This window comes from Mixophyes fleayi, chromosome 6, assembly GCF_038048845.1.
Source record: "Mixophyes fleayi isolate aMixFle1 chromosome 6, aMixFle1.hap1, whole genome shotgun sequence".
NCBI lineage: Eukaryota > Metazoa > Chordata > Amphibia > Anura > Limnodynastidae > Mixophyes > Mixophyes fleayi.
The window spans coordinates 176,013,840-176,035,134 of record NC_134407.1 but is presented as its reverse complement, the minus strand read 5'-3'; the positions used below and the strand labels follow the sequence as shown (position 1 = coordinate 176,035,134).

The 21,295-nt window shown below is 40.0% G+C and overlaps 1 protein-coding gene across 1 annotated transcript in view; it reads left to right on the top strand.

Moving 5' to 3' along the window:
• The window catches only part of MRC2 (mannose receptor C-type 2), a 90,726-nt gene that overhangs the window by 61,147 nt on the left and 8,284 nt on the right, over window positions 1-21,295 (top strand). The window contains exons 16-25 of the mRNA XM_075177376.1: window positions 315-347; window positions 452-612; window positions 1,699-1,766; window positions 10,578-10,678; window positions 13,171-13,316; window positions 14,199-14,313; window positions 15,506-15,663; window positions 16,415-16,520; window positions 16,603-16,841; window positions 17,814-17,982. Coding sequence (XP_075033477.1) covers window positions 315-347; window positions 452-612; window positions 1,699-1,766; window positions 10,578-10,678; window positions 13,171-13,316; window positions 14,199-14,313; window positions 15,506-15,663; window positions 16,415-16,520; window positions 16,603-16,841; window positions 17,814-17,982 — 1,296 coding nt within the window. The remainder of the gene's footprint in view (window positions 1-314; window positions 348-451; window positions 613-1,698; window positions 1,767-10,577; window positions 10,679-13,170; window positions 13,317-14,198; window positions 14,314-15,505; window positions 15,664-16,414; window positions 16,521-16,602; window positions 16,842-17,813; window positions 17,983-21,295) is intronic.

Genomic DNA, 21,295 nt, shown 5'->3' with positions numbered 1-21,295 from the left:
AGCTACGCTGGGAGGGTTTCCAAATGCAGGGGAAATATCCGGATCGACAGCTTATGCTGCTAAACACATACTAACAGTGGCACAAGGCCCCCCTCATTATATTGTAACTGGTTGCTGTGACAAAAACAAAAGAAAAATATAATTCAAAATAAATACATAAAGAGAAAGCCCCCCAATAGTGTGCACACTACAAACAATCAGGTCATTTTTATTTGTCTAAAATATGACATGCTGTGCTAGAGCATCTATCCACATCACTCTATGGTTACATCTCTTATATCCTTTTACTCTGTATGTCTCTCCTTTATCCTCAGGAACAGACATTAAAGAACCAGAAGTACCGAAAGGTGAGTTTTCTTGTGCCTATTATTATAAATAAATGTGTTTACTGTAGAGCATCTGCTGGTACCATGTTCATTGCCCTTCATTGTGCCACTATTTCTCCTTATAGGAAACACTGAGTGGGTCAAATATGAGAGCGCTGAGTACAAATTTTTCGAGCATCGCTCCACGTGGCTGCAGGCTCAGCGGATCTGCACCTGGTTCAAGGCTGAGTTAGTGTCTGTCCACAGTCAAGCAGAGTTAGACTTCCTAGGACAAAACCTGCAAAAGGTATAAGATACAACATAGCTGTCAGGGATAAGTGGGGGGGATTGATGGATTACAAATATATTTGTCTCTTCAGACTGCTATCGTGAGATAACTCCTGAATAAATCCGTTGCCCAGATCAACCTACGTTGTATGGATATTTAAAGAAAAATGTAGATCCCCCCCTTGTTGAGACATCCACAAAAAAGTAAAGAAAATAAAATTAGTAACTCTGAACCTTGGCAAAACCATGTGGCATTGGAAGGGGAGGTAAATTTAAAATGTGGGTACAGATTTATAGTTGGAATAGGGCATGTCCTAGATCAACTTTAAATTTCAGTGTAAAAATAAAGCTATCAAGCAATTGTGTGCTACATGAAAAAACAGCCAGTTTATAACTTATGTGCAGAATAATAAACTAATTTGCACCCCTTGCATTGTAGCAAGTTTGTCCAGGAGAAAACGTACTAATTTTTTTTGCTTTAGTTTCCTTGATGAATCAGGCCCACTGTATTCAAGTAATGCTTGATAAATCCTGCAATCATTTTACCCTCTTGATTTACCACATGTGGACACTGAATCTGGTTTCAGCAATTATGACAATATGTCTAAGCATTTATAAAAAAAATAATGTTAATTCTATAGTTTTCGATACTTGCCTGGACATGTCATTGCGTATTGGAATTAAATTATCAGTGGAATGAGACTTGCTATGTATCAGTCACAGTTTGAGTCTCTGAGACTTAGATTGTTTGTTCAGAAACAATCAGATCCGCCTGTGTGTATCCACCTTAAGGTTAGTCCGGAGCGGCAGCTGCCTGTGATGCAGTGAGACTTCCAAGCAGTGCACAAGTGAATAAATTGATGAGCATTGTCTTTCCTTCCTTTATACCGTCTAATGATAGATTGGCAGCTGCAAAGCAATACAGTCAGTGGCAGATGAGTAGTAGTGTACATTTTTTGCCTCCTATATAATAACATCCTGAGTTGAATGTATGTATGGTTTCACCATTATTATCTCTACACACATTGTCCTTTCCTTTTCCTATAGTCTGTATTTTTGTCAACATTGTGTGACCCCCCCCATCGCCCTTCTTTTTTTCCCTAAGTTCACCCGGGGACAGGAGCAGCACTGGTGGATTGGGCTACACACATATGAAAATGACGGGAGGTTCAGGTAAATAATCTTGGTGCATCCTTACTTCTGCATTATTTGCCTTTTTTTTAGCCATAACTTAAAATATTTTAGATTGTCTGATGCCTTTAAAATGCAGACTTCAAATGCTTCAATTAAACCAATGCAGACATCAGATGCCTGGTGGTGATACAATGCAGACATCGGATGCCTGGTGGTGATACAATGCAGGCATCAGGTGCCTGGTGGTGATACAATGCAGGCATCAGGTGCCTGGTGGTGATACAATGCAGGGCATCAGGGTGCCTGGTGGTGATACAATGCAGGTATCAGGTGCCTGGTGGTGACACAATGCAGGTATCAGATGCCCTGGTGGTGATACAATGCAGGCATCAGATGCCTGGTGTGATACAATGCAGGTATCAGGTGCCTGGTGGTGATACAATGCAGGTATCAGGTGCCTGGTGGTGACACAATGCAGGCATCAGGTGCCTGGTGGTGATACAATACAGGCATCAGGTGCCTGGTGATAATACAATGCAGGTATCAGATGCCTGGTGGTGATACAATGCAGGCCAGAGATTTGTTATGCAAGCACAATGCAGTCACCCAACAGTGTAGTGGAGTGAAGTAGTTGTAGAATACAAGAAGCTATTGTATTATATCACTGTTTGTCATTCTGTTAATTATTTTTCATCTTAAGCATTGTGGATTTATTTTCCATATTAAATTACACTTAATAACTTTAGGTCTCTGTGTTCTTACAAATTCACGTGAGACTTAGCTTGGTATTAGAACGTTACATGGTTGAAACAGGAGATCATTTGGTTTATGATAACTCTGATTAAAGTTAGTTGTGAGAGATTAGTCTAGATAAAGGGAGCACTGAAAGCTTCCTGAGTAAGAATGTCACCTCTTCACAAAAAAACTTAGTGGTGGCATAATTGTTAAGGCAAAGTTAGTGTGGGATAGATAGGGAGAGTGTTAATCATTTTTAAACAGCAAAGGTGGTTGCTTTTGTTCAACCCTTTGTTACACACATGGTTCGCTAGAGTGCCTGATAACTACTAGACGGCTCCCAGCAATTTGGTGGATAGTACCAACCATTACCAAACAAATTGCCAGTAGCGGTAGCCACTTTCTGAGTGCCAGGGGACACAAGGTAAGCTGCTACATATGGCCCACAGTTGGTTCTGGGGGACCGAAACAGCTACAACCTCTCATCTTTCCTATCTTTCTCTTGTCGTCCCTGGCTTTTGTTAAATAAATGCTGGCAACCTGGCAGTTCTGGGTTCACTTGACAATTGAACAAGGCTGTTCATATCCATACACCGTTTCTCAAATTAATTTATGGCATGGATAGACAGATACAGAATGTAATCTTACTGCTGGGATTGTTTACAGAACTAAGGGACAGATTCAAGAATCTTGCAGCGGGGAGACACTGCTCACGGCATCGGCAACTCCGGTATAGAATCCTTTGCTAACTTTTGCCTGACCCTCTACAAAGTGTGAGCAATAATGAGCAAAGATTTTAACCATGCACCTCCCACAGAAGAACCTTGTGGGAGGTTTCTAAGGGACTTCGCTCTTAATGGAACCTGCCCCTGATAGCACACTTCCTGTTGTAAACTCCAGCCAATTGTAGCTCACTGCATCCGATAGTGAACATTAATTGGCTGGATCTCAATATAGAAAGTACAGTCACAGAGCTGTCACAGTAAGGTTACTTTCTAATTAACAACCAGTTGCTGAGAGAAACAGTGGGGCTGTGGTGTCATATTGATCCTATGTAGTCACTTTATGCTAAGTAGCATAATGGGGCTTTATATCATGGGCAAAAGGATGCTATGTACGTGTAAATGGTGGGCATTTGACTGAATGGAGTGGACATGAGCGGGGGGAACGGATGTGTCTGCACAGTATTTCGATTTTCCATGCATGCTAACTATTTAGATATGCTGTACTATAAGTATATCCTTTTATTGTAACAATCTGTATAACTATATAATTTAGTTTTTATTGAAAATGTTTCATTTACATGGTATAAAAGAACCAAAAACATTGAAATGTAGGGAAAAAAGGTAGGGAAGGAGGGAGTGTAAGGGACAAGGCTGGTGGTACACATATAGTACAGTATATTTAACAGCATACAATTTAGGAACTCAATGACAATATATAATTTGGTATCACACTCCTTGATATATATCTTTTTAACATAACACGAGTCTTGTTATTATTATCCTTTATTGATATAGTGCTGATATAATATGCAAAGCTGTAAAAAGCTTTAGCCAATTCTTGCTGCAAAGAGTATTGTGGCCCTCAATCACGTGGATCAAACATAATTTAGTCCCAAAATCCTTAGAATTTGGACAGCAGTGGGGTATTGGTGTACATTAAGGGAGCCTGTGCAGGTGTCATAAAAAAGCTGTGCAGAGGAGTTTTGTGTGGGCGTCCGATAACAGAGGGACTGACATAGGGCAAAGCTAGATAAATCCCAGGAGCCAGTTGACCAATGTACCTAAAAATAGATAAATACATTTATGTATGTTTGCGTTTAGTAAAAAGTAAAATGCTACTAACAGGGTATTTTCCGTACACCGTAGCCCAGTGACCTAAAATTGGCATTGTTAAAACATATATAAGCATCTGCTAAGCATTTAGAACATGCTCACTCTCTACAACATGTTTCTGTCATTAAGAAAAACAAAAAAATCTTATTTAATTTGTGTATCCCAGTCTTGACAACATCATGGTGTGAGCAGTGAGGGAGTGAGTGTTAATTCATGAGAACTAAACCTCAAGATGTATCCCAACGGGGATAGCGACACAGAATAAGTTGTGAGGAAGTGGGTCCTGGTAATTATAGCTCTTGCAGTGGCTCCATTCTGCACAGCGTGTAGTAAACATTCCTCCCATGCTGGTGTACGTGACATGTGGTGCAGGGATGACATGAAGTGTGAAGGTCCTCACATAATGTAGCTTGTTGTTTGGTCTTTTCTCGATACCACACAATCCTGTCTGTGTTAGCAAAGTGCTATATTTTGCTCTTATCTAATTTTGGTTCTGGTGAAACTGGTAGAGCTGTTCCCATAGACATGTTTCTTATAGTGCAATGCCCATACATTATTGAAATGGTCGTTTGAGGTTCTTTAAGCATCATTGTAATTTTATTAAAAAAATATATGTGTATGTATGTTGCATATTTCCCGACAGTCCCGATTTAGGCAGGACATTCTCTAGGTAACTGTCCTGACAGGCAGGACTCTTGTCCTGACTACTGGGAGTGGTGAGAGTTGTCTTCTGCTCAATGCAGAGGTGTTTTTAAGAGGAGATCTTCAGAAGCACACTGTCCTGAATGCCAACTTTAAAATATTGGGAAGCATGGTGTTGTGTTATTGGTTCAACCCACAATATAGCTGCCTCCACTGGATAAACGGTGTATATACTTGTTATAGAATTCAGTCAGAAGGCGTTTTTATTTGAAACGGTTGTAATAGCTGAAATAATTTATTCCAAGGTAATTGGGGCATCAGGCATATCATGTTGAACCTTAGATTATTGCAGTACATGTATCTCTGCTGAACATATATTTCTGAACCTTCCCGGGACATGTAGTAGAAGGATACAGCGTTTGGTAATACATGGCAAAGGTTTCATTGCACTGATGTAAAGTATAGATGAGTTCACCCCCATAAATGAATGAATAGGAGGGTTGCCTAGAGGTGCGCTCTGTTCCTTAGCCAAGAAAGCTAGCAGTGAGCCTGCAGGATAATCCTCGTCAGCTCTGTCTTATACTTTAGAAAGTAGCAGATTTTGGAAATAGGTTTCTTAAATCTCCCTGCTTAAATATGTATGTTCCCATTTCAGCTCATATTTTATTGTATTGGTATCTCTCTCTAGCCCAGGCTATGAATGTGACCCTCTCTACCAAGGATAATGTGGGAGATTTGTTTCTTACAAAGTATTGGTTACTGGTCTGAACCTGTGGAAAAATCAAAATGGGTTTAAATTGCCAGTGTATGGTAACCAGCACGGTGGCTAAGTGGTTAGCACTTCTGCCTTACAGCACTGGGGTCATGACTTCAATTCCCAACCATGGCCTTATCTGTGAGGAGATTGTATGTTCTCCCCGTGTTTGCGTGGGTTTCCTCCGCGTGCTCCGGTTTCCTCCCACACTCCAAAAACATACTAGTAGGTTAATTGACTGCTAACAAATTGACCCTAGTCTGTCTGTCTGTCTCTGTCTGTCACCGTCTGTGTGTGTGTGTGTTAGGGAATTTAGACTGTAAGCCCCAATGGGGCAGGGACTGATGTGAGTGAGTTCTCTGTACAGCGCTGCGGAGTTAGTGGCGCTATTTAAATAGATGATGATGATGAGACCTTGGAAGGAGATCTACAGAAAGAGGGAAATAAGATATATGGATAGAAAAGAAAAATATATATATGTCAGAGTATTGTTCTGTTGGCAGAATGACTGCTGCAAATATAGATGAAACCAAGTTGCATGTAATCCCAAACCTGATATAAGGTCACTAGCGGGAGTGTGTGTTATAGGTCTCTAGTAGTATACTTCTTATCCTGGAGTCTGAACTTATCCGTAGATTTATCACAGTAATTAATAAAGGCCTCTGACCATATTGAAGGAATATCTGGATATTGTGCCATGTATTCACACAAATATATATTTGCCCTCTGGGTCTAATTTGAGAGCTAGTAAGTCAAACTGTGCAGTTATCTTAATTAATACAGATACTCCTCTTGAATATTGTGAAAACTGGTAGGCCCATTCCACCTGACCATTATTTAACGTAAGAACCTTATTATTGGTAATTTATGTCTCTTGAAGACATGTACTAATCTGGTGAGTTTCTCTTTATAAAGTACTAATAATCTGTTAAGTATTAAAAAGCATAGACCTTGTTACATAAATAAGTGTCATGTGAAAAATAATTGCTGTGGATGATTAAATATTCTCTATACAGCGCTGTGTAATACAGTGCAGCTATATAAATAAACAATGCTAGACAAATAAACACATAATATTGTACCCACATGTTTCTCCAAAACATTCAAATGATTACAGTGAGTGGTCCATTAGCTCATGTAGCTCATGTAGAGATGGTGTATGCACATTAACACGAATCAGAGATATAAATGTCAAGCTTAAGTAATAAAGAAAAAAATGTTTTTAAAATAAATGAAATTAAGAAAAACTGTGATTTTCCTTCAAGCATGTTGCAGTGGAATACGGGAGATAACCTGGGCCAGTATGACAAGTAAAATGTAAATTATAACATTATTATTATTATTATTATTATTATTATTATTATTATTATCTTTACCTTATAAGGCGCCACATAGGGTCCGCAGCGCCGTACATTACATATACAGAACCAAGACACAACATGATACAGAAAGAACAAAAATATATACAAACACAGGTACCAAGGTAAAGCAAATCAGATTATTTCTGGGACAGATAGTGAAAAGGATGGTAGAAATCAGCGAGAAGTAACATAGCATTGTTACTTCCATATGCCAGGCAAAAAAGCAATTATTACTATATATATTAAGTCGCTTTTGTAGGCTCCCAGGGGGCAAATTTAATATTGTCTTCGGGTGTACACCAAATATATTTAGAAACACAGTATTCACAGCTGCATGAATATGTACTAGGTAATTCCATTAGGAGATTAGCAGTGTAGAGCGCATAGACTTCCCCTATGGCTAGTAACAGCAAATTTGTCTAGTAATGTTTAACATCCCCTTTTTCATATCATACACGTACTATAAACCGCCACCATCCCAGATTTGGTTTCAAAGATCACACTGAGGAAGTCTTGGGCTACTCTCCTTACACTTAACTCGGAATCCATTACAATTTATATCCTACTGCAATTAAATTTTAAATCAACCAGAGTTATCATTAACTGGGAAATATGCTGTATGTAGGCTTTAAATAACCAAACTATCTAGCACATGAAATGGTTAAGAACACAAAGGCAGGCCTTATGTTAAACCAAAGATGAGGTTATTGTCGTGGTTGGAGTCTCCGAGAGCAATATGCAGAGAATTCACTGTATTAGGATTATGTGCGGTGGTGAACAAACTCCATGGGGCAAATTCAATTCAGCGTAATGTCTCATAGGAGTCTCGCACCATGTGTTTCAACAGTATGTTTGGTACATAAAACATTGCTGATTTTTGCTTGCACCTCGTAAAAATCAGTAATGTTTTAGGTACTGTTATACCGCAAAGTTCATGGGAGGCTCCTGTGGGACTTTGCATTTAATTGAATTCCCATGACTATAATGCTAAAACAACATGAGGAATCTTTCATAAGAGAGTTACAAGTGAAGCATGTCCTCAAGCGACATAGGATCAGATAAAGTGACCTCTGACCTCTCTGTGCACAGATTACAACATATTGCAAGGACTGATTGGATTATGTGGAACAGCTGTGTGAACCCCTCCTCCTTATACTAGGCAAAGTGTGGTTACAGTATATTAAATGGCTCTTTTTTTAGTAGCCAGAGAGCAACTTAAACACTGTTATAAAATAGAATATATGGAATCACAATACACAATGCTCCGGGATTACGTGTTAGAAACACTGAGCCCGCTCCTTAAGCACAAATGTCCAGGCAGAATGAGAAGACTTTGGTATAATATGCCCTGGGGCAACAGTGATAGAAGTTGTTCGTCTTACACAGCAGATACAGGTGGAAACTTGTTTTCAATACAGTGAAATGTTTCATCAGGTGATTGAAAAGAGTGTGCTCATATTCATTAGCTGTCATTTTAGACAGAAACAGCATGGAGTAGGTGTGAGAAGAAATCTGGAGATATATGGAGACAACTGATGTATCACTGATATATGGAGACAAGAGAGTTCTGATGTATCACTGATATATGGAGACGAGAGTTCTGATGTATCACTGATATATAGAGACAAGAGAGTTCTGATGTATCACTGATATATGGAGACAAGAGAGTTCTGATGTATCACTGATATATGGAGACAAGAGAGTTCTGATGTATCACTGATATATAGAGACAAGAGAGTTCTGATGTATCACTGATATATGGAGACAAGAGAGTTCTGATGTATCACTGATATATGGAGACAAGAGAGTTCTGATGTATCACTGATATATGAAGACAAGAGAGTTCTGATGTATCACTGATATATGGAGACGAGAGTTCTGATGTATCACTGATATATGGAGACAAGAGAGTTCTGATGTATCACAGATATATGGAGACAAGAGAGTTCTGATGTATCGCTGATATATGGAGACAAGAGAGTTCTGATGTATCGCTGATATATGGAGACAAGAGAGTTCTGATGTATCACTGATATATGGAGACAAGAGAGTTCTGATGTATCACTGATATATGGAGACGAGAGTTCTGATGTATCACTGATATATGGAGACAAGAGAGTTCTGATGTATCACTGATATATGGAGACAAGAGTTCTGATGTATCACTGATATATGGAGACAAGAGAGTTCTGATGTATCACTGATATATGGAGACAAGAGAGTTCTGATGTATCACAGATATATGGAGACAAGAGAGTTCTGATGTATCACAGATATATGGAGACAAGAGAGTTCTGATGTATCACTGATATATGGAGACAAGAGAGTTCTGATGTATCACAACCGCACTCACCACATCCGTGACTTGGATATTACTGCAGATTATTTGCTGTTTTATTGACCTGTATGGCTCGACTCACCATACACACAGAAGTCTGCATTGATTGCATCACAATTATTACATGTATGTTCAGGTCAGCATGTGGCCCTCAAGCCTAGTTACATGTGAGCAACTTTCAGATGTAGGGTTTAAAATTATTGAGCGCAGATCCTTATAATTCTTCTGCATCTTTCAGCTGCTGTAATATCTGTCATGGTGCAACCAACTTTTCAAATTGATTTTGTTCCAACTGTCATTTCATTGTCTTTATTTATTTCTTCTCCAGCTCTGTTTAGTTGCGCCAAGAATTGATGAGTCAAACATATTTGTGCACTGAAAACCTCACATGAATCATAGCTTTACCGCTTTGCACCCTATCCACCCTTTAACCTCACAAGAGACTTTGGCAAAAGCAACCAAGTTGAATTTAAACAGTACTCAGTGTAGCGCGGTGCAGCATATACAGCATACAAAGCCGTGAATAAGAGTAACAAAGTACATTTAAATCAAAATCTTTATTAAATCAGTTGTTTAATCCAAGGCTGTCTAACTAGTGGCCTACATATAATCTTGGTATAGGGCCTGTATGAGGAGCATGGGGATATTAGAATGATAAGCCTCTGCCCACATGGCTGTATGTGGTGAGCATTAGATTATAGGTATGAAACTCTCCTGCTAAACACAGGGCTGTAATAGATTCTATGATACTAATGGTGGGCCTAAGGCTGGTAATGTTGGCATAAGGTAATATGTGTTGAACATGGGGCTGATACGTGATGGCTATGTGGCTGTTAATCTGGGTACAAAGTGGTAGTGGTGTGCATCACAATGTAGTCCCAATTTTGGGGCACTGTCCTCATCCAGGAACTTGATCCAGTGTGAGGGACTGTTGGAAGTTATTTCACACTCTTCATTTCCCATGCTGTGCAATTAGTGGTGAGCACGTCATATAAGGAAAGGGGCGATGGAAGTGGGTAGAGGCAGACATCACGTTTTCACTGCTAGCCACACTGTCCATTGGAGTTAGTCACACTGACACAGCACTATCCAAACTGTCTCTGCCAGTGTTAGACCCTTCATAATTATCTGCTACAGACCTATGTGGCCCTTAATCTGACACAACTGTATTGTATTTTGTAGATGGTCAGACAAGTCCGTGCTGAACTTTGTGAACTGGGCTCATGGAAGGCCGGGTCGTATTACCAGAGAGAAGAAATGTGTCTACATGATGGCAAGTCGGGGTGAGTAAGGTTTACATTCAGCACCTAGCTGAGTCATAGCTTCTTTCCATTGTAATGTTTACTACAAGCATTTATTGATAGATTCAGAGATCTAATGATCTCACAGTTATCATATGTCTTTTTACATTGTGCTTTGCTGCCTCAGTCATCAATGATCAGATAGTAGAATTGTAACTTGTAAAGTGCAATTTCCAGTCTCTAATTTCCTCTTTATTCACTGCCCTTGTACATGCAGTAGTTACTTTTTAAATGGAACTTCAATATATATGTAAAAGTTCCTATTATATGACAGATCTCAAGATTTGTCACTTTTTAGAGTTGGACGTATGCATCTGTATTTAGATTTTGAGCATATCTTGGACATGATGCCCCTTATGCCTGGAGAGGGAGATTGTGGGTGGGCAAGTATAAGGTGAGCACAGTAAGGGCGTCTACGTGTAAGTATAACATGACCCCGGGAGCTGCAGTAGAGGTAGCGGCCTGGTGTAAATATACGTGTTAATCATAATGACACCAGCAGCACTACCCAGCCGCTTCAGATCAGTGCTCTTATATTAGTCCCTGAACTGTTTAAAATTAGTTTTGTTAAAGAATTTGTCAGTGAGGTCATTTTCCTTGGACAAAGTTTTGTTTGTTTTTCCATGTTCCAATTTAAGTTAAGGTATAAATGGGTTAAATATCAGCAACAAAATGACAGCTTGGCACCCCAGAGTGGACTATGAACCATTATTAATGGTTCCTGACTTTACGGTCAGTGCTGCACAGTACTCAGTGTAGCGCGGTGCAGCATATACAGCATGCAGTACTTCTGGAACCCAGGGACCAGACCATAAGCCACAGATTTACCTATTTACCTGTATCTTGTACTATTTCTAATTCAGTCTATGTAATTCTAATAGATCACTACAAAGGGCTTGTTTCATTAAGACACGTAAAACAAACGTAATGTGCGTTTTTTGTTTTTTTTTAAAACACATACATCGGGCATATGCACGTCTGTATTCAGCAAGGAGTGGGTGCAAAGATTTGTCTGTTGATGAATATGGATCTAGGTGCGCACTGCTTTACCAGGTTATACACTGCAGGATAAGTCCTATACATATGTGGAATATAAAGTCACAAAGGACCACTCTGAAAGAAAACAAAAAACAATTAATGTCGCCTGTTAATAATATAGGGCCTGATTCATTACGCAAAGTAAAGCAAAAAAAAAATGAGTATCTGGGCACCTTAGAAAAACCATGTTGCATTGGAGGGAGAGGTAAATGTAAAATGTGGGGACAGACTCCTAGTTGGGGTAGGGCATGTCCTAGATCAACTTTACATTTCAGTGTAAAAATAAAGATATGAAGTATTTGTGCGTTACATGAAAAAACAGTCAATATTTATGTTATGTGCAAAATAATAAACTAATTTGCACTCATTGCATTGTAACATAGTTTGTCCAGGAAAAACCTTACTCATTTTGTTGCCTTACTTTCCTTAATGAATAAGGCCCATAGTCATTAATGACGAAACATTAACAAAAGTGTGTGTGTGAGGGAGGGGGGGGGGGGGGGGGGTTCCCAATAAAATACATTCATTAGGATGTTATGAATGACTACTGTACATAAAATGCATTTTTACAGTTGCTCCTGATTACACACACATGTTGTAGCATCTGTGACCATCATCACTATCACTCGGCACTTACACCTGACCTGTAACTGGTGCAAGTGATACCACAGAAAAGCACGTACCTTTCAGATGCCCAAAGGTTGAATCGGGCGCTGCTGTGTGCGCTCGAGCTTGGTACACCCTTACAGTACATCGTCTACATGCATACGCCCATTCCCTTCCCCGTTCCACCCATGAAATTGTAAGCTGTTGTAAGGGTCCTTTCACTCGAACGTGAATTGGCCGTTCACTGGCGCACGGTCCGGTTCTGAGATGTTACGCAAAATACAGCACTTATCAGCATATCCGTGCCTTAATGAATCAGGCCCAAAATGTGTTTATTCATTTAACCATCATACAGTTAAATGTTTGGTCACATTGTTACAACGTAGGTTTATAATGTTCAATGTTTTGGCTCTAACCTGTTATTTACCCAGGCAGGGGCGCACGCAGGATTGTCAGGGGGGTTCCCCCCCTGACCCCCCAAAAAAAGCAAAAAACACACAGCTCCGTATCGGCAGCGCTGTCCTATACAGCAGCCGCAGTGCTGTCAAAGAAGCGTCCGCGGTGGTGCTGTATACAATACAGCACCGCCGCGGACGCTTCTTTGACAGCGCCGCGGCTGCTGTATAGGATAGTGCCGCTATGGCGGCCACTTAGTTAGCGCAGGGGAGGGGGGGGGGGGGGTTTCTGGAGACTCAGAAACCCCCCCTGCGTGTGCCACTGCCAGGACACCAAAGAGTGTAAGAATAGACCTGATGATGTTATTTCTAGTAAAACATGTGTCCTGCATATGACTGTCACATAGCACTCTGTTTTTTATTTTCTGTCTCTAGAGGACTGGGGTGATCAAAAATGCATCACTGCTCTACCATATATCTGTAAACGAAGCAACAACTCAGCGCCATCTCCCACTCTACCTCCTCTGTCACCACCAAGTGTGGGCGGGTGCCCCAAGGGCTGGCTGCCTTTCATGAACAAGGTAGGTTGGAGGAGAATTGGAATCTCTAGTGTAATTTAAAATATCATGTTATAGTTAGTTAATAATTGAAGACCCATAAAGCTGTAGATAGGCATATGTACATCCAACAAATTACCATTATATGGGTGCTGATTATTATTTTGAGTGGAGATTATTATTGTTATTCTATTATTATTATTATTATTATTATCATTATTATTTACCTTTATTTGTATGGTGCCAACATATTGTAGTGCTCTTTACAAAGATTGCTTATTCGTTCACATCCATCCCAGTACAGTATTAATTCTCTACCCCACACACAAACACACACACTCTAGTATTAACCTACAGTATGTTTTTGTACTGTGGACAGGCACTGAGCACCTGCAAACACAAGGAGAACATAAAAGGCTGTGCTTGGGTTTAAAGGTGTTGGCCACTTTTGGACAACCCCTGCTTAGGGGATCACTACACCAATATCCACCACACAATTACCTGCAATCAGGCACTGGAAATCACCACGATCATGACCAAAATTAAGAGTACTACAAAGCTTCCAAAGCTGTTCAATACAGCTTTAAGGAAGAGCTTTCATAGAGCGATATTGAAGGGCAGTGGACAGACTGAGTCATCCAATACCAAGAGCCACAGTGTGAGCCAGCTCCTGGATACAGGTAACCAGGAAGGAGGGGTGTTAATATTGAACAGGGTTTGTCCAAAAGTGGACAAACCCTTCAATCAAGAATGCTTTATCTTGAAAGACACCACAAATGTATTATGTGTAAGCACAGTGAACCATTCCTTTTTCTTAAGTTATTTTGGCTCACATTAAAATTTACACTTTACTTCCTAAATATACTTCACTCCAAAACTTCAATCTTGATGTTTATCATCATGTAGTGTTTTGGAGTGAGAGCAGACAGTATGGATGAGGTTAAGACATGGCAACAAGCTCGAGATTCCTGCAAACTCCTTGGAGGAGAAATTGCCACAATAGACAACTACTTGGAGCAAGGTAAGTGCCTGTTCACTCAGGTATAATGTAATATATGTAATAAATAATCAGTTTATTAAGGTCCTTTTACCAAGGGGGTTCACATAATATGATTGTTGTTAAATGTCTAAATGCTTCACTGAAAAAATGTGATGTAAGCATTTTCCTGAAAACTTTGAGGTAGAGATGCTGGGAGTTTGTTCCAGAGTCTACCGCATGCAATATGGAAAGCTCGTTTATTACTGTGTTTTAATATGATCCAATACTCAACAGAAAGCAAGTTCTGGTGTTGTATTGACATGATCAAATTTGTGAACCCTTGAGCCATCCACAAATATTAATATTTTGATTGGTATGCCAAACATGGACGGAACTGTCTGTCATGGGGTTGATGTTCTGTATCAGAATAAGTTCCTGTCATGTTTCAAAAACCTAGTTGGATAGGCAATATATGTCTCTTGGAGACAAAAATAAAGTAGAGAAACATTAAGGGCTATATTTACTAAACTGCGGGTTTGAAAAAGTGGAGATGTTGCCAATAGCAACCAATCAGATTCTAGCTGTCATTTTGTATAATGTACTAAATAAATGATAACTAGAAACTGATTGGTTGCTATAGGCAACATCACCATTTTTTCAAACCTGCAGTTTAATACATATAGCCATAAGAGTCTATAATAAAGCTAGACATCTGGACCAAGACTAAGAATGACATTCTGTGATATCATGACTGTATTTTTACACAATTGCACCTGAGTTCCTAGCTAATTTTTTGTGCAGGAACAAACAGTAAGAAAACAGAAGAAAAAATTTAAATGTTAACATTAGTGTACTGTCTCTATTTAAGGGAGCACTTCAAGAGTGATAACAGGCAGAACTTGGCAGAAGTGCCATTTTTACTATTTTACTATTTGAAGCATTTACATATTGGCCCTGTAAATAGTTTTGCAGAGTGCTTGCACTGGGGCGTCTTCCAAAGCAGAAGTGGGCTTAGAAGTGAAGCAGAACAGATAGATCTAGTCGGAAAATGGAGCATGGTGATTGGTATTGGTAGACTCTTCAGTGCATTTGTGCAAAACTAAATACTCTGCTTGTCCGCATATAGGACAGTTAGTAAATAAGTAAATTACCTTACTGGTTCGATTTGGCTAAAGGCATCTAGAAAAAATCACATAAAAATCACACCCATTTCTGTGTCTCTACTTCTCTTCAGCTTTTATTACATCTATACTTCCCAATATTACCATTGACCTCTGGATTGGTCTCCACAATGGTAGGCAAAGGTTCCAGTGGGAGGAAGGTCAGCCTCTGACCTATGTAAACTGGGTTCCAGGGGCACCATCCAGGGAGAGTGCATCTAATGGAAAGATGGTAGGTGACTTCATCTAATTCATTATCTGTGGCACATGGCCTCTAGAGATGGAAAAAACGTTTTTAATTTAATGTTGAATGTATAAAGGACAAACAATCCAGAAGACCCAGACAACTGCAGGCTATCTAGGCTTAGCAGGTTTATAAATCATTAGATAAATGCCATCCTTTGTTATATCCACACTGTTTGTACAACACCACAATTATTCCCTTAAATGTACTTTACTGCCTGTAACGTGTATTAGAGGTTTGGTCTGTGTGTGTGTGGGTCATAATAATATATATATATATATATTTTCTGTTTGTGTATAATATAAGCATTCACTGTATGTCAGTCATGTTTAGAAACGTTCTAACACTAGAGGCGCTTGTGGTAGAGGGACAATTATTTTCAGAACACCCAAATTCTCTCTCTCCAGCAGACCACCCTGGAAGTGTGTTCTTCAGCACAGGGGGATCCAATAGAGATCGCTCTACCTGTGTGATCAGCAAGCGATCAGGTGTCCAGACAGACACCTACTCACTCCCTGTATGTGAGCCAGGACTCAGACCAGTTCACTAAAGTTCTGGGATGTAAACACTATACATCTGCAGTTCCCTGAAAGCGGAGCTGCACTGATGTCAGTTCTCCACCTATAGCACTCAGATGGATAAATAGATTATCTTTCCAAAAAAAGCATTTTTGGTCCTTATACAACCTCAACAGTAAAATAATGAGATAACTAAAGTCTACTAAATTATGCATCTTCAGATTAGCTGTGCTGCAGTCTGGCATGGACTTCCGCCTCAGTTCACCGGACGATGGGATGACAAACTGTGTTTGGAATACTACGGGTACATCTGCCAAATCAGCAAAGGTGAGAGCTGGTTGCACTACATTTAATATAAAAGTTTGAATATGTGTTTATTACATAACCAGACACGTTCTTCTTCCTGCAGTGCCCTCTCTAAACCCACCCTCTGAGCCATTCCCATTTCCACCCGGCTCCAGCCTCCGTTACAGGAACAGTTCCTTCCTGATTTTGCAGAAACCAATGACTTGGTCAGATGCCCGCCTGTTGTGTGAGACGCGCAATGCCACCTTGACTAGCATCCTAGACCCTTTCGAACAGGCATATCTTACTTTAGCAGCCAGCGGACAAAAGACCCCTTTATGGATTGGGCTAGCAAATGAAGAGGTGGGGCACATCGCAATTTCTATATAAAAGAGCTAGTAATAATTATATATATATATATGCATCATTTTATGACTAAAGAAGGCTTAGTACAGTATCCTTTATTGAGCATAGAAAACATGTTCCTTAATGATTACTAAACAAAATGAAACTTGTTGTATAAATATTTTCTAATGCTATAAATAGCTTTTTTGTTTAAGACTTTTATTTTAGCTTAACTTGTTATTTTAACAATGTTCAATTGAATAAATGGGATATTTACCTAGGGAAAAAATATCCCATGACCTTCATTTTTACAGCAAACCTTTTTTTGATTTGCTCTTTTTCAATTTTTCAATTTTACCTTTACTGTTACTTCTCTCTACCTCAGGATGAGCAGACAGATCCTCTCTGAGGGCCTGATTCATTAAGGATCTTAACTTAAGAAACTTCTTATTTCAGTCTCCTGGACAAAACCATGTTACAATGCAAGGGGTGCAAATTAGTATTCTGTTTTGCACATAAGTTAAATACTGACTGTTTTTTCATGTAGCACACAAATATCAACTTTAAATTTCAGTGTACAAATAAGCTATGAAGTATTTGTGTGTTACATGAAAAAACAGTCCGTATTTAACTTATGTGCAAAACAGAATACTAATTTGCACCCCTTGCATTGTAACATGGGTTTGTCCAGGAGACTGAAATAAGAAGTTTCTTAAGTTAAGATCCTTAATGAATCAGGCCCTGAATATTCTCTTCTCCACCAAGCTATATCTGTTAGAGTAAGAAAGGGAGTCTGCTTCTGTAATCTGTGTTATCAAGAAGGGATGAAGAGCAGACTGCATGTATCATTAGCTCTGAATGCACTGTAGCTCTTCTGAACAGTATTTTCAAATTAGTGTAAAAGTGTTAAATGTATGAGTTATTTTTATTATTATGTGGATACAACCTTTGATGCCTAGATGAAGTACTGAAGAACTTTGGCTTTTGTAGGGCGGCCGATCTTACTCATGGCTAACAGACGACGGGCTCTCGTACACCAACTGGAGGGATGGGGAGCCCCTACACATGAGTGGCTGTGCGTACATGGATGCTCAGGGAACATGGAGCACGGTGAATTGTGATCACAAATTGCCCGGAGCTATCTGCAACTACAACGCTCGTGAGTTTTGTGTGCATTGCATTTGGTAACGTTTGTAGCTTTGTTGTGTAGGTGTTGTGGTTTATGGAGTATCTGGATGTGATCTCCTTATTATTTTGGTGTTTTGCTTTTACAATCACTTTGAGGGACACCGCGACCATGGGAATATAGAGAACAATGCTAGAGCTGGGCGACTAGTTCTACGATTAAGTCTGTTGGGGGAAAGTGTGTCATTTTCTTTACCTGTTCCAAATGCCACGCTAAGCTGCCGAACCAGGTGTCCGATGTGTGACCTGTGAGTCTGAGGACCGGTGTCTGCACATGATTTTTCTCAGTCAGAGAAACCTGTTTCTGGGACCCATTCTGAGACACCTTGGACTAGGACCTTGGAAGGGTCAGTCATAAGCATGGTGAGAGCGTTTTTCATATCTGCAGAAAATCTTAAGATTCTTCTTCAGTACAGAAGTTGCGTAAACGTCTGATTGCGCTCAGATTTTCTTCTCATTCTGCATCAGAGCTCCCACAAGAGGTAGCAGAGTTTTTAGGAGGCTCTGATTTTGATGATACTGCTAGCGTGAAAGAAGAGCCAGTTAGGAGACAAGGCGTGGATCATTTGGTCATGGCTGTTCACTAGACTCTTAATATTCAGGTTTCAGAGGTTTCTGTTTCTCCTGGTGTGTCGCTTTTTAAGAGAAAGACATTATTGCTTCTCCTTTTCAACAAATTACCAAATTGTTCTACAGTATAGTTTCATCTATGGCTGTAAATGCTATAAAGGCCATTAGACTGAGATTCTGGGATGCGGATGTGGAGTCTAAGAGGTCTCTTGCCTTTTTGTCATCAGTCTCTGCTTGGGCCTGAGTTGAATAGTTAGTCCAGCAACTGGTGCTAAAAACACGTTTCTTCCAGTTAATACTCCCGAGACTAAAGTACTGACATTTTGTTCCTTTAGTTTTCCCATCAAACAGAGAGGGGAGGCATTAAAACCACTGAAAAATGACGTGAATAACAACAATTATCTTGTTACAGTGACACCTGTCAAGGGGTGGGATATATTAGGCAGCAAGTGAACAGTCAGTTCTTAAAGTTAATGTGTTGGAAGCAGGAAAAATAGACAAATGAAAGGGTCTAAGCGATTTTGACAAGGACCAATGTCTAGACGACTGGGTCAGAGCATCTCTAAAACGGCAGGTCTTGTAGTGTGTTGCAGTGTGCAGTGATTAGTACTTACCAAAAGTGGTCCAAGGACGGACAACCAGTGAACTAGTGACATGCTCATGGGAATCCAAGGCTCTTTAATGCGTATGGGCAGTGAAGGCTAGCCCCTCTAGTCCAATCCCACAGAAGAGCTGCTCTAACACAAATTAATGCTGGCTATGATAGAAAGGTGTCAGAACACACAGTGCATCGTATGGGGCGGCATAACCGCAGATCGGTCAGGCCCCTGTCCACCGCCAAAAGCGCATATAGTAGGCACATGAGAACTTGACCATGGAGCAATGGAAAAAGGTGACCTGGTCTGATGAATCACGATTTCTTTGACATCATGTGGACGGCTGGGTGTATGTGCGTTGTTTATCTGGGAAAGAGATGGCACCAGGATGTACTATGGGAAGATGGCAAGCTGGTAGAGGCAGTGTGATGCGCTGGACAATGTTCTTCTGGGAAACCTTGAGTCTGGCATTCATGTGGATGTTACTTTGACACATACCACCTACCTAAACATTGATGCAGACCAAGTACACCCCTTCATTGCAATGATATACCTTGATGTCAGTGGCCTCTCTCAGCAGGATAATGCACCCTGCCACACGGCAGAAATTGTTTAGGAATGGTTTGAGGAACATGACAAAGAGTTCAAGGTGAGTACATGGCCTCCAATTTCCCCAGATCTCAATCCGATCGAGCATATGAGGGATGTGCTGGAAAAACAAGTTAGAGACATGGAGGCCCCACCTCGCAATTTACAGGGCTTAAAGGATCTGTTGCTAGTGTCTTGGTGTCAGATACCACAGGACACCTTCAGAGGTCTTGTGAAGTCCATGCCTCAACAGGTCAGAGCTGTTTTGGTAGTATGAGAGTGGCCTACACAGTATTAGACAGGTGGCTGATCTGTGCATATATCTGTTCTGGTACGTACACTCCACTATTCATAGTACAAGTTCACTGTCTACTACAACTTCTAACTCGAATATAACTCTCATTATTATTATTATTATTATTATTATTATTATTATTAAGCACATTAGACCTTTCCCAGTACAACATCACTGCTTAGTACAGTTTCTCACAGACATGAACTTGCCATTGTAACGTAACTGCTTATCACAACTTCTCACAGATACAAACTTCCCAGTGCAACTTTACTGCCTAGTACAACTTCTCTTACAGATCATTATGCACAGCACTACAACAATTATTCCTTTATTATATGGACAGTTACAAACTCTCTCTCTCTCTCTATATATATATATATATATATATATATATATATATATATATATATATCATAGGTTTCCATATATATCACCTCATTGAATCCAATTTATTTTTTGTGTCTACTTTTCTCAGAGGTCTATAGGAAGAGCCCTGTGCAGGAATTGATCATTAAATTGAGAAAGTGTGTAATTAGACTAAAGCCTGGTGTGTACAGGAAAATTATTACGGGGCTCTGTTTTTTTGCATAGGAAACACACTTCCGTACTGCACAGTTGGAGTCGGAGGCAATTTTAAGTCAGTCTGTAGAAATGTCGGACTCCAGCTAAAATGAAAAACTTATAATATTATATATCAGTGATCGCCTTAATGCAGGTACAGGCATACATGACTCATTATTCCCAGGCACTCCTCTAGATCAGTCTCATAGTCTCTGAACGCATGAGCCTGATCATTATCTTGCAGAAACAAAAGGCTAAATAGCAGCAGGAGAAAGCCAATAAAGTGTTGTGGAAACCAAGAAAAAAAAACCCCAAAGACCAGCACAGCAGTTTGGAAAGCAATAAAGTTTGTTCAAAACAAAAGGGAAAAAACTGTAGCTGAGTTGTGAAGTTGGAGGAGGGAATTCAATTGGCGGTATGTGGCGTGCGGAGATTGCGCCACGCAGATTGCCAGCAATTACGGTAGAAATCTCTCTATGAAGATCAAGGAAAAATGAGCAGAGATTTCAGTGAAATCTTCACCGTGAATTGTCTCACGGACATTCCTGGGACACTTTGCGGCTAATTGAATTTGCCCGAAGTGTCCATTGTCCAGGGAGGGATCTGTGAGTGTCAGTAACACATAATATGATACTAATAATGTTGGTAGTGTTACAAGTGGAGAGGTTATAAGTGAG